This window comes from Amblyraja radiata, chromosome 7, assembly GCF_010909765.2.
Source record: "Amblyraja radiata isolate CabotCenter1 chromosome 7, sAmbRad1.1.pri, whole genome shotgun sequence".
Classification (NCBI taxonomy): Eukaryota; Metazoa; Chordata; class Chondrichthyes; order Rajiformes; family Rajidae; genus Amblyraja; species Amblyraja radiata.
In genome coordinates this window covers 37,675,146-37,690,886 of record NC_045962.1, presented here as the reverse complement: position 1 = coordinate 37,690,886, position 15,741 = coordinate 37,675,146, and the positions used below count along the sequence as shown (strand labels likewise).

General features: G+C 43.2%; 1 protein-coding gene across 1 annotated transcript in view; it reads left to right on the top strand.

The window, feature by feature from the left end:
• The first annotated feature begins 624 nt into the window (after positions 1 to 624).
• cps1 (carbamoyl-phosphate synthase 1) overlaps positions 625 to 15,741 on the top strand; it is a 164,164-nt gene continuing 149,047 nt past the window's right edge. Inside the window, exon 1 of the mRNA XM_033024205.1 lies at positions 625 to 962. Within this exon, the coding sequence (XP_032880096.1) occupies positions 837 to 962 (126 nt within the window). The 5' untranslated portion in view covers positions 625 to 836. The remainder of the gene's footprint in view (positions 963 to 15,741) is intronic.

The following is a 15,741-nucleotide window of genomic DNA, read 5'->3' as shown; positions in this document are numbered from 1 at the left end:
CACACCATTAAAAGCTGGCATGGACTAGCTAGGCTGAATGGCCCATGGTAATGTATACCGATATAATAAGATTGGAGATTTGTCACAATTGTAGTGAAATAACTGATAATTAAAACCTTTGGAATGTTCCTTTTTCTAAAGTTAGTAAGATTTTAATCTATTAAAAAAAATCACTCTGGGATATAAAAGTTAACTTTCAAAAGATGCCGCCCAGCCACACCACGCCCCCTCTCCGACTTTTATTACTTCAACTTTACTGTGTGCGCATATTTGCTCTTACAAAGGACTCAAGGAAAAAAACATCGGAATAACGTTAATTATTTTCTGGAGCTTTGGAAAGACTTTGCAATCACGCTGTCGGTTCTGTTTCACTGTGTTCATATGGTATGGATTTATTTACGTACTATAGCAGGTCAACAACGGTTTCATATTTCCAATGGAAATCTCCACAGGTAGAGTAAACTTGCTATTAAAAGCGCTGCTTGATTAGGAGAAATACGGTGCAGATATCTCAACCTGTGCCGAATGTATGAAGGAATCCGCAGCTCCACAGCTGATACGATTGCATCTGTTGACAGGAGAACCCCCAGATCGAAGTAAAGTGAAATAACCCAACGACACGAGGTCGCTGCTGGTCAACTTTTCACGTCAGCGAGGCCGCCCGGTCACCATACACAATAGTACAAAAGAGGCCGGATCCTAACTTCAGTCATTGGGAGTCAGTCAGCCTGACCGTGGCTGAGTTCTGCACGGGGTGGTGCAGAAAGAACTTTTAACGCCAATAAAGTAAATTTCACACGCGATTGAATCGAATCGTTTGAATCCCAAGTCCGATAATGAGCAAGATATTAAGAGCGTGCAACTTGTTGAAATCTATTAAGCATGGCAGTACAACATGCAACCTTGTACAGCGGCCAGTCTGGAGTTTGGAAAAATCAGGAATCAGAATGTACAGCATTAAGGTAACTATACTTAATTTGCAGTTAAAAAAATATTGCGAATAAACTACTGTCATCACAGGGGTTACTTCATCCATAGCCGACTTGGGAGTAATAACAGAAAGTAATCGACTTTCCTCGCTGCATTTTAAACTCGCCTTTTCTCTGAGAGACGTCAAATCATGCAATAAATACGCAATTGGGTGGAAATCCATTCTCGCTAATATCAGAGTGGGATGGGGGAAAGGGTGATTTAATCCGCGGGTTTTGCTTTGTGTTTCCATTCTGAAAGGAAGGCAATGTCTGGAACACATTGCATTTGCCGAGCCTGGCAGCAGCGCTGAGCCGGCTTCAGTCTGCAACCTCGCCGCTAAACACAGAGCGGTGAGCGACCGGGCTGCCCGGCCCCGGAGCCGCCGCCGCCACGCATGCGCCATGGATGGCAGTCCGGCTGCCAGCAGCGCATGCGCCGTTGGCATGAGGCGAGGATCCCCAGTCAATGGGTTCGCTGCAAGTTCCATCCGAACAGAACAACAGTGTTTTTTATGTTGCATATGCAGAAGTTTGTAAGAGACATCAGAGATATGTCTAATTTCCTCAGCAAGTAGAGGCATTGATGTGCCTTTTTGGCTGTCACTTCCATGTGGTTGGTTGATGAGATATCGTTTGTAATATCAACAACAAGGAACTAGAAGCACTCAATCATTTTCAATCGTGCACCATTAATGCTGATTGGAACACGTACTCCACCACACTTCCTGAAGTTGATAATTAGCTCCTTCGACATGCTGATATTGCCAAAATTGGTGGAATGGTGGATGGTATGGAAGGAGTTGACAATAGGATCGAAGTTGACAATAGGATCGAAGTTGACAATAGGATCTAAGTTGACAACAGGATCTAGGTCAATTGGGAAAGTGGGCGAACGAGTGGCAAATGGAATTTAATTCTGACAATATGAGCTGTTGCAATTTGGGTCAAACCAGGGAAGGACTTGTACTGTAAATGATAGAGCCCAAATGGGTGTTGCAGAACAGGGAGATCTGGGAGATGCGGGTTCATGGTTCCCAAAAAAATGAGGATAGTGTGGTGAAGAAAGCGCTTGCCTTTCTTTGGGAAGGGTATCGAGTATAAATGTTGGGACATCATGATACAGCTGTACAAGTCCTTGGTGGGACTGCACTTGATGTACTGTGTGCTGTTCTGGTCATACAACCATAGGAAGGATGTCAGTAAGCTGGAAAATATGCAGAAGAGAATAACCAGAATGGTTCCAAGGCGTATGAGCTTGAGTTATAGGGAGAGTTTGGATAGGATGGGGCTCTTAGAGTGTAGAAGATGATTTTATGGAGGTATACAAGATCATGAGGTGTAAAAGTAAAGTGAATGCTCACTTCTTTTTTTCTAAGGTTAGATTTTTAAAACTAAAGAACATGCTTAAGGTGATGGCGGGGGGGAGGGTTAAGACAGTCCTCTTTTCACCAAGAGAGAATACAGCATCGGCCAGAGGAAGCAAAATAATATAATTATGAAGTAAAAATGCAATGACAACTTTTAACAACTATTTGGATAGATATTAGAAACAAAAGGGACTAGCCCAATACACCTACTTGGTTGGCATTACCAAGGTGAGCCTAAAGGTCTGTTTCTGTCCTGTGTAGCTCTAAGATTCTATGAAACTGTTAGTTTAGTTTTGTTTAATGTCATGTGTATTGTGGTATAGCGTAAAGCTTTTGTTGCGTGCTAACCAGTTAAGATTTTGCTCAAGATTCCAGCATCTGCAGTTTCTTGCCACATTAAATGGTGGTTTGTGTTGTAATTTTAAAAACAACCTTGGCTCCTCTAATTCTTAATAATAGATTCATAAAGCACAGAGAGCGGCTCTTTGGCATAACTTGCCTGTGCCGCCAAGATGTCCCGTCTAAGCTTGTCCCATTTCCCTGCGTTTGGCCCATATCTCTTGAAACTTTTTGTATCCATGTACCTGTCCAAATGTCTTTTTAATTGTTGTTATCGTACCTGCCTCAACTATTTCCTCTGGCAGCTCGACCATACACCCACCACCTTCTGTGTGAAAAAGTTGCCCCTCTATTCCTGTTAAGTCTTTCTTCTCTCACCTTAAACCTATGTCTTCTAGTTTTTGATTCTCCTACACTGAGAAAAAGGCTCTTTGCCTTCACCCTATCTATTCCCCTCATGATTCTGTCACCTCTACATGATTACTCTTTAGCCTCCTGCGTTCCAGGGAATAAAGTCCCAGTCTGCACAACCTCTCCACGCCTCAGCCCTCGAGTCTTGGCAACATGCTTGTAAATCTTCACTGTATTCTTTCGAGTTTAATAGCATCTATCCAATAGTTGTGTGACCAAAACTGAACACAATACTCTGTAGTAGTAGTAGTATAGTATATCTTTATTGTCATTTTCCTGAGTACTCACATACCCAGAGGAAACAAAAAAACGTTGCTCAACCAGTGTCCATTCAGTGTGCAGTAAAAAATAAATAGAAATAAAAATACATATATCATGAACAAATTAAACACTCTACTCTCTACTAAAGATCAACAGGCGTTCCGATCGGCAGCGGCACGACAGTGGCTCTGCTGCAGTGTGTCCAGGTTTATGGTTGGTGCGCGATACTTTGGCAGGGGGCAAAGTCCGTTTATCAGTCTTATAGCCTGCAGGAAGAAGCTGAGGAGCATCCTGCTGGTTTTGCAGCTAATGCTCCTGTACCTCTTCCCAGATGGCAGGATGGAGAATATGTGATGCGATGGGTGGTAGGGGTCTTTGATGATAGAGATGGCTCTGCTGATACATCTCTTCCTGTATATGTCCAGCAGGAAAGGGAGTGGAGCACCAATAATCCGGCCTCACCAATGTCTTGTACAACTGCAACACAATGTCCCAACTTCTACACTCCATTCCCTGACTGAAGACTTCCCTGACTGAAGTGCCAAAAGCCTTCTTAACCACTTTGTCTACCTGTGACTCCCCTTTCAGAAACTATGTACTTTTATTCCTCTATCTATCTGCTCCACACACTACTTTAGGTCCTATTGTTCACTGGAGGTCCTGCCCAAGTTTGTGTTCCAAAACTGTAGCGCTTGCATTCTTTTTTTTTATCAAGTCCACACACAAGATTAGAAGTTGTTCAGCCAGAGCTGAGCACACTTCTCGGCACCTGGTCATCCGGTGGCGCTGTTGCGAGCTGCCTCCGCCCACGGTCTGGCTGTCTTTTTTTTATTTTGTTATGTTTAGAGTGTTTTTTAGTGTTTTTCAGTATTTTATGTGGGGGGGAAGCGGGTAGGGTAAGGGGGAAACCGTCCTTCAGTCGCTTCCTGGCGAGGATGCGGCTATTATCCGAGTCGCGTCCTCGCTCCCTCCTTTGCGGCCTTCCAGCTGGATTGGCGCGGCCTTTCCTGCCGGACCGGACCAGAGCTTCAGCAGCGGCGGCGAGGCGCTGGAAACATCGTGGAGCGGGCGAGGCCTTCCTGGGATTGCCGCTTGGAGTGCTGGGCCGCTGCTCCAACATCGCGGAGCTGTGGGTGCAGAGCTCCCAACGCGGGCGGCGCTGACTTTAACATCGCGGAGTCCTGGGACCCTTTGCCGGGGGTTGCCAGTGTGAATCTCCGCCCAGCGCGGCCTGTGGACATCGGGAGCCGCGGACTCTGGTGGAAGGTGGCCGACGAGAGGATCCCGGCGAGATGGCATGAACATCGGGATGCCCGTGGCGGCGACTACGGAGTGCTCGGGAGGCCCCGACCACGGGTGAACATTGGGGAACATCGGCGAGGAGGTTGACTGGACTTTGGTTCCTTCCCTCACAGTGGGGAACTTTGCAGCCACTGTGGGGATGTTTGTGTTGTGGACTACTGTGTTCTGTATTTTGTGTTTTTTTATTTTTTTTGTATGACTGTAAGGGAAAAATAATTTTGTTGTCTCTTCATTGAAGACAATGACAATAAATTAAATCAAATCAAATCAAATCAAACCTGTATACAATGGTGTCTGTCTTGTGCTTCTTGTGCATGGTGGTGAAAAGACTGGTGGAAACAGGACCGCAACGTGAGCTCTCTTTCCTTGACCCCAGCACTTACTTTTATCTAAATTAAATCAATTAGCCATTTCTCAGCCCACTGGCCCAGCTGATTGTGATCCCTCTGTAATTCCTGATAACCATCTTCACTTCTACGATACCACCTATTTTAATTGAATCTACAAATTTACTAATCATGCCTTGTACATTCTTGTCCAAATTGTGGACATAGATGACAAATAGCAATGGGCACAGCACTAATTGGGTGACTTCAATCCGAAATCAAACTTCTTCCACCACCATCGTCTGCTTCTGTGCATGAAATCATTTTTGCACCCAGTTATCTAGCTCTCCTTGGATTACTTTAAATCTCTGCATTTTTATTTTCATCAAGGTTTATCAGGAAGAGTATTGAGTATAAAAGTTGGGAGGTCATGTTACAATTGTAGAATATATTGGTGAAGCCACATTTAGAGAATTGTGTTCAGTTTTGGGCACCATGTTATAGGAAAGATGTTGTCAAATTGGAAAGGGTGCAGAGATTTATGAGGATGTTGCCAGGACTCGAGGGCCTGATATTGGGAGAAGTTGAGCAGGTTTGGGTTCTATTCCTTGAAGCGCAGGAGGATGAGGGGTGATCTTTATAGAGGTGTACAAAATCATGAGAGGAACAGATCGGGTAGATCCACAGAGTCATTGACCAGAGTTGGGGAATCAAAAACCAGAAGACTTTTAAGGTGAGGGTAGAAAGATTTAATAGGAACCGGAGTGGGAAGTTTTTCACACAATACAAAAAACAGAGGATGAGGTAGTTGAGGCAGGTACTATCGCAACGTTTAAAAAACATTTGGACAGGTACATTGATAGGACAGGTATACAGGATATGGGCCAAAGGCAGGCAGGAGGGACTAATGTGGATGGGCCATGTTGACCGATGTGGCCAATTTGGGCTAAAGGGTCTGTTTCCATGCTGTAAGTCTCCGACTCCATTATTTTATTTTAATCACTTGTATCAGATTTCAATTCAAACAACAACCGCTTTTTGGTGAGAGTATTCCCCCTAGACCTTGCCTTTCACCCTATTAGCTTCTGCATCCTTTCAGCCATCTGTAGTGAGTCCCACTATTAACTACATCATCCTCTTCCCGCTCCTTTCTGCCTTCTGTAGGGACCAATCTCTCTGATTCCCTTATCTGCTTATCTCTCCCTGGCCCCTAGCACTTTCCCCTGCAACCACAGTAGGTGCAACACTTATTTCTTGCCCTTCCTCTCCCGCCACCATCCTGGGAACTAAACGGTCCTCAGCAGTGAGGCAAAGATTCCTACGCATCTCATCCAACTCCCCATGTGGCCTTCTCCACATCAGCATGATCAAGCATAGACCAAATAACCAGTTTCTAGAGTGCCTGCACACTTTGTTCACAAAGGCTGTATACAGCTAATGGTTGCATGCTATTTCAACTCTCCTTCTTATTCCTACACCAACCTGCCTGTCTCTGTGTTCTCCAATGTTAGGGTAAACTAGAGGTAGAAACACCTCGTGTTCTATTTGGTTCCTCAACAACCTAATTACATGAACATTGAATTGTCCAATTTCAGGAAACCCTTGCCTCCTGTCTTGTTTCCTTGCACTGTCCATCTGTTCAATCTTGGGTCATCACATTTTCGTCTGCTTTCCCATACTTTGCCCAATCCAACCCTTCATCATCCATTTCATCTTCTCTCCCTCCTGGTTCCATCCACCTATTACATATTTTGCCCTCTGTTCCTCTCGTATCCATCTGGCCTTCACCTCTCTGTTAAAACAGTTCTCATTATCAACTTCCTAACTTATCAGATTTCAGTTCTAGTCTCCTTTGTGTTCCTGCTTATCACCCTCCAGCAGCTGACTCCACCTTCACCTTCCCTTCCCCTGACTTGGTTCAATTTGTCCTTTTATTTTTGCTTGTACCTCCCACCCTTCTGCATCTGTCTCCCTACTCCACTCCCTACCTGGTTATATCTGTCCATATTTTTTCCCTAAAAATAAACTTTATTCAGAATTTTTAAAAGATGAAAGTCCAGGATAGAGTGCATGGGGAGAGGATGTTTCTACTAATGGGAGAGTCTAGGAATCTAGCTTCAGAATAAAAGGATGATCTTTTAGTAAGGAAGTGAAGAATTTCTTTAGCCAGAGGCTGGTGAATCTGTGGAATTCATTGCCACGGACGACTGGAGGCCGTCGGTGGATATTTGTAAGGTGGAGATTGACAGATTCTTGATCAGTAAGGGTGTTGGGGGTCATGGGGAGAAGGCAGGAGAATGGGGTTGAGAGGGAAAGATTGATCAGCCATGAATGAATGGTGGAGTAGACTTGATGGCCTAATGACCTAATTCTGCACCGAGAACCTATGAACTTGAATACCAAATAAGAACAGTGCAAGAAAACTCTTTTGACTTTCTCAGTGTTTAGATATTAATAAGTGTTATATTCTGTAGTGTTCTCAAACTATACTTGTACCAAGCACCCTCGCATGTGCCTCTGTGGGTTAATATCCCTTCCCTTGTTTGAGGGACATCTTCACCATACCTTGCTCACCAATGTCCCACCAGGGAAGAGCCCTACACTGTGGTCTTCCCCCTGGAGCCTTGGTATTGTTTGCACCAAGCTTCAGCGAGTCCCTCAGCACGTACTCCCGCAATCTGGAATGTGCCAGTCAGCAACATTCTCTGATGGACATCCTGCACCCTCAGTTCACCTATCACTTAACGGTTTCTGTCTCCTCCCCTCCACCTCTTTCTTGATACTGACTTCCCTTTCCAGTTCTAATCCTGATTCAGGATCTCAACTCAAAAAGTTTATAATTCCTTTTTAACTCCTGTGAAATATTCTCATAATTTCCTTTTGGGTGTTTGTCAAAGCCTCCATGTTCTTGCCGTAACATAATATCTAGAAAGGCGTACAGTACACCAAGGCTTATAGCACTTGCACAACATTATTGCTTTTGTATTCCAGTTACTGTTGAGAAGGCCTGGGATCATGTTACTTTAACCTGCCTTGCCACTCCCTGTGATACATACATCTATGCTCCATTCTTGTTTTTAATTCATTTTTAGAATCTGCTGATTATTGTTGCTGATTATTGGCCTTGAGCCAGTGGGGTTGAGTCACTGCCTTGAATGGTTGCAGTCTTTCTGGTGAAGCTGGTTCTGGATTTGGGCTTGGGGAGGGAGTTCCAAAATTTAGACCCAGTGATAATTAAGGATTGGCAATATTTTTCCAAATTTGGATGAGTGCTTGGAAGGATCTTCAAGGTAATGTTGTTCTTGTATGTCTGCTGCCGTTGATGGAGGTTGTGGTTTTAGAGATACTGACAGTGTAGCCTGTTCAAATAACAGTCATGCTTTTGTGAATGATGCACACTGCACCAGGTGGTGGAATGAATGTTTCAGGTAACTGATGGCCACGAGGCGGGTTCCCTTGCCTTGGATAGTTTTGGCTTCTTGAGAATATCTGGAGCTACACTCATAGACTGGACTTTGTGCCTTCCCCCACAGTGGGAATCACTGTGGGGGGATGTTTTTGTGTTGAACTTCTTTTTGAATGCTATGTTGTATTTTTATTAGTGTGCTGCAAGGACATCAGAATTTCCCCTGAATAAGGGGATTAATAAAGTTTAATCTAATCTAATCCAGGAAAGTCGGTAGTGTAGCAATGTTACAAAATTTTGAGATTTAAAAAATCAAGTCTGCAATTAATCCCATCAGATAAAGCACAAAAATAAGTTTAATTTGACACCTAATTCACTTGCATATCTTCAGTATTAAAAAAGTTATGGCCATTTTCATACTCGGAAATTAGCATCTTGGTCCCTATTGATTTTCCATTGACTTAACACAAAAGCTGCGATCGAGGACAGTGAAATGGCCATAACTTTCTTAAAAATTAAGAGAACTGAAAGAAATTTTCAGTTATTATAGATTGAAGCATTCTGAAACAAATATGAAACAATCTTACTTGGATGACCTGAAATTAAACCATATAATTAGTTAGTTACCCAATTGTAGCTAATTCCAAACTTCAATTACTAGATCTAAACATCTATCCATTTCTTAAGAAAAGATTAACATTTTTAAATAGCCTAAGTGTCCAAATAACATTCACAAAGAATTCACAATAAAACATGATTTTAAAATCTCATTTACATTAATTTATAGGCCAAATGGAAGGAATTTAGTGTTTAATTGCTGTAAATTAATGGCCATTTAAATCAGCTTTCGAGTGGGATCCTGTGGAACTCTGTGGAACGCGCTGGTTTGGAACGTTCCCATTGCGGTAGATTTTACTCCATATGCCCAGAAAAATACTGCGGGATTTAATGGGGCCCCAAATTAGCTACTCGCAACATAAAACTTTGTATAAAGGGATCTTAAGAAGCCCTTTTTAATGTAAAAATAAACAACCTACCTTCCGTTGTCCCCTGTATGAGATCCGTCCCGTTGTCGGCGGTCGCGGGTTTAGAGGATAATTTTTAACCTACTATAACAATTAAATTAACCAATATAGTTTAAAAATACCTGCAGCGAATGAACCTGGCAGCGATTTATCGTCAGTAACTAGGCAGGCTGAACAACCTCGATTTGAATAACCTAGGGAAAATCGCGTTTTAAACCCGCCCCCCTCTCAACGGCGCCAAAATCACGCACACGGGCTGGGACAGATCTGCAGCCCCGCTGAAGGTAGGTTTTGCAACATACCTAGGTAGTGTTCCATCACATTTGCAATTTCTGTCTTGTAGAAGATGGGAAGGCCTTGGTGAGTCAGGTGGTGAATCATTTGCCACAGGTGCCGAGTGTCTGATCTGTTCTTGTAGTGACAATGTTTGTACGGCTGATCCAGTTGAGTTTCTGGACAGTAGGGACCCCCAGTAACTTGATTGCCGGTGAGGGGTAATATTGTAAATGTCAGTAAAGCATTTAAAATATATTTTCTGAATGGCTTGGTATTTGTGGGAACTAGCTTTAGTGGGACCAATACGGCCCTGTGGCCCACGTTATCCATGCCAAACATGATGCTGTTAAACTTGTCTGCATGTGATCCACATCCCTCTGTTCCATTCATATCCATCCGTGTGTGTCTGTGCTCTTGTGTTTGACATTTCCACTCTGGGGGAAAAAGGTTCCGACTGTCTACACTATCTATGCATCTCATCATATCGGCTCTACTCTCGGCCACTGACACTGCACAGAAATCAGTATAACTTTGTCCAAAAATGGATAAGGTAGGCAGCATTCTGGTAACTACTTCTAAATCCTCTCCAAAGCTCCACATTCTTCCTGTAATGAGACGACCAGAACTGTATATCGTACTCTAAATGCAGCCTAACCAAATTCCCATAACGCTGCAACATGACTTCCCCACTCTTGCACTCAATGGCCCAACCAATGAAGGCAAGCATACAATCAATCAATCAATCAACCTTTATTGTCATCTTGCAAAGCAACAGTTGTACAGTGCAAAAATGAGAAGACATTTCTCAGGGAATACCGGAGCATCGCACATGAAACTTAAAACATTTCACACATACCTGAAACATTCATTCCACCACCTGTTGCAGTGTGCATCATTCACAAAAGCATTACTGTTATTTGAACAGGCTACACTGTCAGTATCTCTAAAACCACAACCTCCATCAACAAAAAGAACAGGGGCAGCAGACATACAAGAACAACATACCCTTTCTTTACCATTCTGTCTACTTGTGTGGTTACCTTCAAGGAGCATTGGACTTTTACCCCAATATTCCTATCTATCGGAATGCCGCTCATTATTTTATGTACTTCAGCAAGGTACACAACCTCTGGCGTACTATAGAAAACAATCCAAGTTTGTCAAATCTGTCCTAGCTAAAACCCCCTAATCCAGGCACCAGTCTGGTCAACCCCTTCTACTCCCTCTCCAAAACTACCATATAACCATATAACCATATAACCATATAACCATATAACAATTACAGCACGGAAACAGGCCATCTCGACCCTTCTAGTCCGTGCCGAACACGTATTCTCCCCTAGTCCCATATACCTGCGCTCAGACCATAACCCTCCATTCCTTTGCCGTCCATATAACTATCCAATTTATTTTTAAATGATAAAAACGAACCTGCCTCCACCACCTTCCCTGGAAGCTCATTCCACACAGCCACCACTCTCTGAGTAAAGAAGTTCCCCCTCATGTTACCCCTAAACTTCTGTCCCTTAATTCTCAAGTCATGTCCCCTTGTTTGAATCTTCCCTACTATCAGTGGGAAAAGCTTATCCACGTCAACTCTGTCTATCCCTCTCATCATTTTGAAGACCCCTATCAAGTCCCCCCTTAACCTTCTGCGCTCCAAAGAATAAAGCCCTAACTTGTTCAACCTTTCTCTGTAACTTAGTTGCTGAAACCCAGGCAACATTCTAGTAAATCGCCTCTGTACTCTCTCTATTTTGTTGACATCCTTCCTATAATTAGGCGACCAAAATTGTACCCCATACTCCAGAATTGGCCTCACCAATGCCTTGTACAATTTAAACATTACATCCCAACTTCTATACTCAATGCTCTGATTTATAAAGGCCAGCACACCAAAAGCTTTCTTTACCACCCTATCTACATGAGATTCCACTTTCAGGGAACTGTGCACAGTTATTCCCAGATCCCTCTGTTCACCTGCATTCTTCAATTCCCTACCATTTACCATGTACGTCCTATTTTGATTTGTCCTGCCAAGATGTAGCACCTCACACCTATCAGCATTAAACTCCATCTGCCATCTTTCATGCCACTCTTCCAACTGGTATAAATCTCTCTGTAGACTTTGAAAATCTACTTCATTATCCACAACCCCACCTATCTTAGTATCATCTGCATACTTACTAATCCAATTTACCACACCATCATCCAGATCATTGATGTACATGACAAACAACAGTGGACCCAACACAGATCCCTGTGGCACCCCACTAGTCACTGGCCTCCAACCTGACAAACAACCATCCACCATTACTCTCTGGCATTTCCCATTCAGCCACTGTTGAATCCATCTTGCTACTCCACCATTAATACCCAACCATTGAACCTTCTTAACCAACCTTCCATGAGGAACCTTGTCAAAGGCCTTACTGAAGTCCATATACACAACATCCACTGCTTTACCCTCATCAATTTCCCGAGTAACCTCTTCAACCACCACCGCCCCTAAATCCCCTAATCTAGGCAGCGTTTGGCTGAACCTCTTCTGCACCCTCTAAAGCTTTTGCATCCTTCTTGTAATAGGGTGACCAGAATTGCTGTATTATGTATTATGTATATCAATTCTCTTTTTTTCTTTGTTCTAATTCCTTTTTTCACCAAGGAGGACACAAACAATCTTCCTGATATAGTAGTGGCCAGAGCATCTGGGGTGACAGAGGAACTGAAGGAAATCCACATTAGGCAGGAAATGGTGTTGGATAGACTGATGGGACTGAAGGCTGATAAATCCCCAGGGCCTGATGGTCTGCATCCCAGGGTACTTAAGGAAGTGGAAATCGTGGATGCATTGGTGATAATTTTCCAATGTTCTATAAACTCAGGATCAGTTCCTGTGGATTGGAGAGTAGCTAATGTTATCCCACTTTTTAAGAAAGACGGGAGAGAGAAAACAGGGAATCATAGACCAGTTAGCCTGACATCGGTGGTGGGGAAGATGCTGCAGTCAATTATAAAAGTTGAGATAGCCGCACATTTGGATAGCAGTAACAGGATCGGTCCGAGTCAGCATGGATTTACAAAGGGGAAATCATGGTTGACTAATCTTCTGGAATTTTTTGAGGATATAACTAGGAAAATGGACAAGGGAGAGCCAGTGGATGTAGTGTACCTGGACTTTCAGAAAGCATTTGATAAGGTCCCACATAGGAAATTAGTGGGCAAATTAGGGCACATGGTATTGGGGGTAGAGTGCTGACATGGATAGAGAAGTGGTTGGCAGACAGGAAACAAAGAGTAGGGATTAACGGGTCCCTTTCAGAATGGCAGGCAGTGACTAGTGGGGTACCGTAAGGCTCGGTGCTGGGACCACAGCTATTTACAATATACATCAATGATTTGGATGAAGGGATTCAAAGTGACATTAGCAAATTTGCAGATGACACAAAGCTGGGTGGCAGTGTGAACTGTGAGGAGGATGCTATGAGAATGCAGGGTGACTTGGACAGGTTGGGGGAGTGGGCAGATGAATGGCAGATGAAGTTTAATGCGGATAAATGTGAGGTTATCCACTTTGGTAGTAAAAACAGGAAGGCAGATTACTATCTAAATGGCGACAAGTTGGGATCCTGGGGTCCTTGTACATCAGTCTATGAAAGTAATCTTGCAGGTACAGCAGGCAGTGAAGAAAGCGAATGGCATATTGGCCTTTATAACAAGAGGATTGGAATATAGGAGCAAATAGGTCCTTCTGTGGTTGTACAGAGCCCTAGTGAGACCACACCTGGAGTATTGTGTGCAGTTTTGGTCCCCTAATTTAAGGAAGGACATTCTTGCTATTGAAGGAGTGCAGCGTAGGTTTACAAGGTTAATTCCCTGGGTGGCGGGACTGTCATATGCTGAGAGAATGGAGCAGCTGGGCTTGTGCACTCGAGTTTAGAAGGATGAGAGGGAATACCATTGAAACATATAAGATTGTTAAGGGCTTGGACACACTAGAGGCAGGAAACATGTTCCCGATGTTGGGGGAGTCCAGAACCAGGGGCCACGATTTCAGAATAAGGAGTAAGCCATTTAGAACGGAGACGAGGAAACACTTTTTCTCACAGAGAGCGGAGAGTCTGAGGAATTCTCTGCCTCGGAGAGCGGCGGAGGCCGGTTCTCTGGATGCTTTCAAGAGAGAGCTAGATAGGGCTCTTAAAAATAGCGGAGTCAGGGGATATGGGGAGAAGGCAGGAACGAGGTGCTGATTGGGGATGATCAGCCATGATCACATTGAATGGCGGTGCTGGCTCGAAGGGCCAAATGGCCTACTCCTGCACCCATTGTCTATTGTCTCTTCCTTTATTTGCACCTCCAGATAGATCAGTTGCAGTTAACAAGCCATCACAATCTTTTCTCAGCAGGCACCGTCTCTGCTTGTCTACTTGTACCATAGGTTTCCACCCTAGGTGAAGGAAGCGGAGGTTTTCTCTCTAGGTTTCTACCCTGTTTGCCGCTGCCTTTCAATAAACAATACAATTTATTAATTACCTATACTGCACTGTAACTTCTATTCCTGGTTTTATTCTATTTTAAATATTTTATTTGATTGCTTTTAATTTTGTAATTATTTTATCTGAATAATCTAATAATCGTTTTACATCTAAATGTCATTTTACATGTGTTTCTTTCCAATGCTTTTAATGTTTAATGTAAAGCACTTTGAATTACCTTGTTGTTGAAAGGAGCTATACAAATAAACTTGCCTTGCCTTGCCTTGCCTTGCCTTGCCTAGCGCAGACATTCCATTTTGTTCCTTCTCTCTTCCCCTACCTTGAAACATTTAATTATTTTTTTTCAGTTCTGATGAAGGTCATTGCCCTGAAACATTAACTCTGTTTCTCCTTCAGTGATACCTGACCTGCTCACTATTTTCGGCATTTTTGATTTTAGATTACAGGCATCTATAGTTTGTTGCTTTTTAGCATACTCTCTTGTTATCTGGGTTGTGGTCCCTTTTCTAGCCCATTATATGTAATGGTTTCCCAATCACCAATGTTGGAGTATCTTATCTATGATTTTCAGATTTATCCTTCACTCTCAAACAAACCTTTGGAATCTCCTGGCACCATGCTGGTTTCTGTGGAGCAATGGACTATTTAGAAACATAGAAACATAGAAAATAGGTGCAGGAGTAGGCCATTCGGCCCTTCGATATGATCGTGGCTGATCATCCAACTCCGTATCCTGTACCTGCCTTCTCTCCATACCCCCTGATCCCTTTAGCCAAAAGGGCCACATCTAACTCCCTCTTAAATATAGCCAATGAACTGGCCTCAACTACCTTCTGTGGCTTAGAGTTCCAGAGATTCACCACTCTCTGGTGAAATTTTTTTTCTCATCTCGGTCCTAAAGGATTTCCCCCTTATCCTTAAACTGTGACCCCTTGTTCTGGACTTCCCCAACATCGGGAACAATCATCCTGCATCTAGCCTGTCCAACGCCTTAAGAATTTTGTAAGTTTCTATAAGATCCCCTCTCAATCTTCTAAATTCTAGCGAGTACAAGCCGAGTCTATCCAGTCTTTCTTCATATGAAAGTCCTGACATCACGTCTGCATTTTCTACCCTCACTACTTTTAGCAATCTAAGACAAGGTGACAAACCTACTTAGTCACATGGTTGACAACATCTCCTATATCTCTGTTTATCTTGTCGTATCCCAGCAATTCCTCAGACACAATTATGCACAGTTATTTTCTTGGATAACCGTGTTATAGACAACTTTAGTACCTCATCAACACCATTCATTTCATCCTCAATGTTTGAGGTGTACAAGATCACCGCACAGGTGATGGGCTAGTCAAACTACTACCTCATACCTCTGGCAAACCAAGTTGATATTTTAATAGACCATGATAAATTGCCCCTTGTGTAAGCATCCCATTCTATTTTTTCTTTACCCGCTGCACCCGCTGAGTTTCCCCAGCAATTTTGTGTACCTACCCTATTTTTTCTTTATGTCAGCTTCTTTGACCTTTTTAGTCTCTGACTGATTCTCCCGTGTCTCATGCTG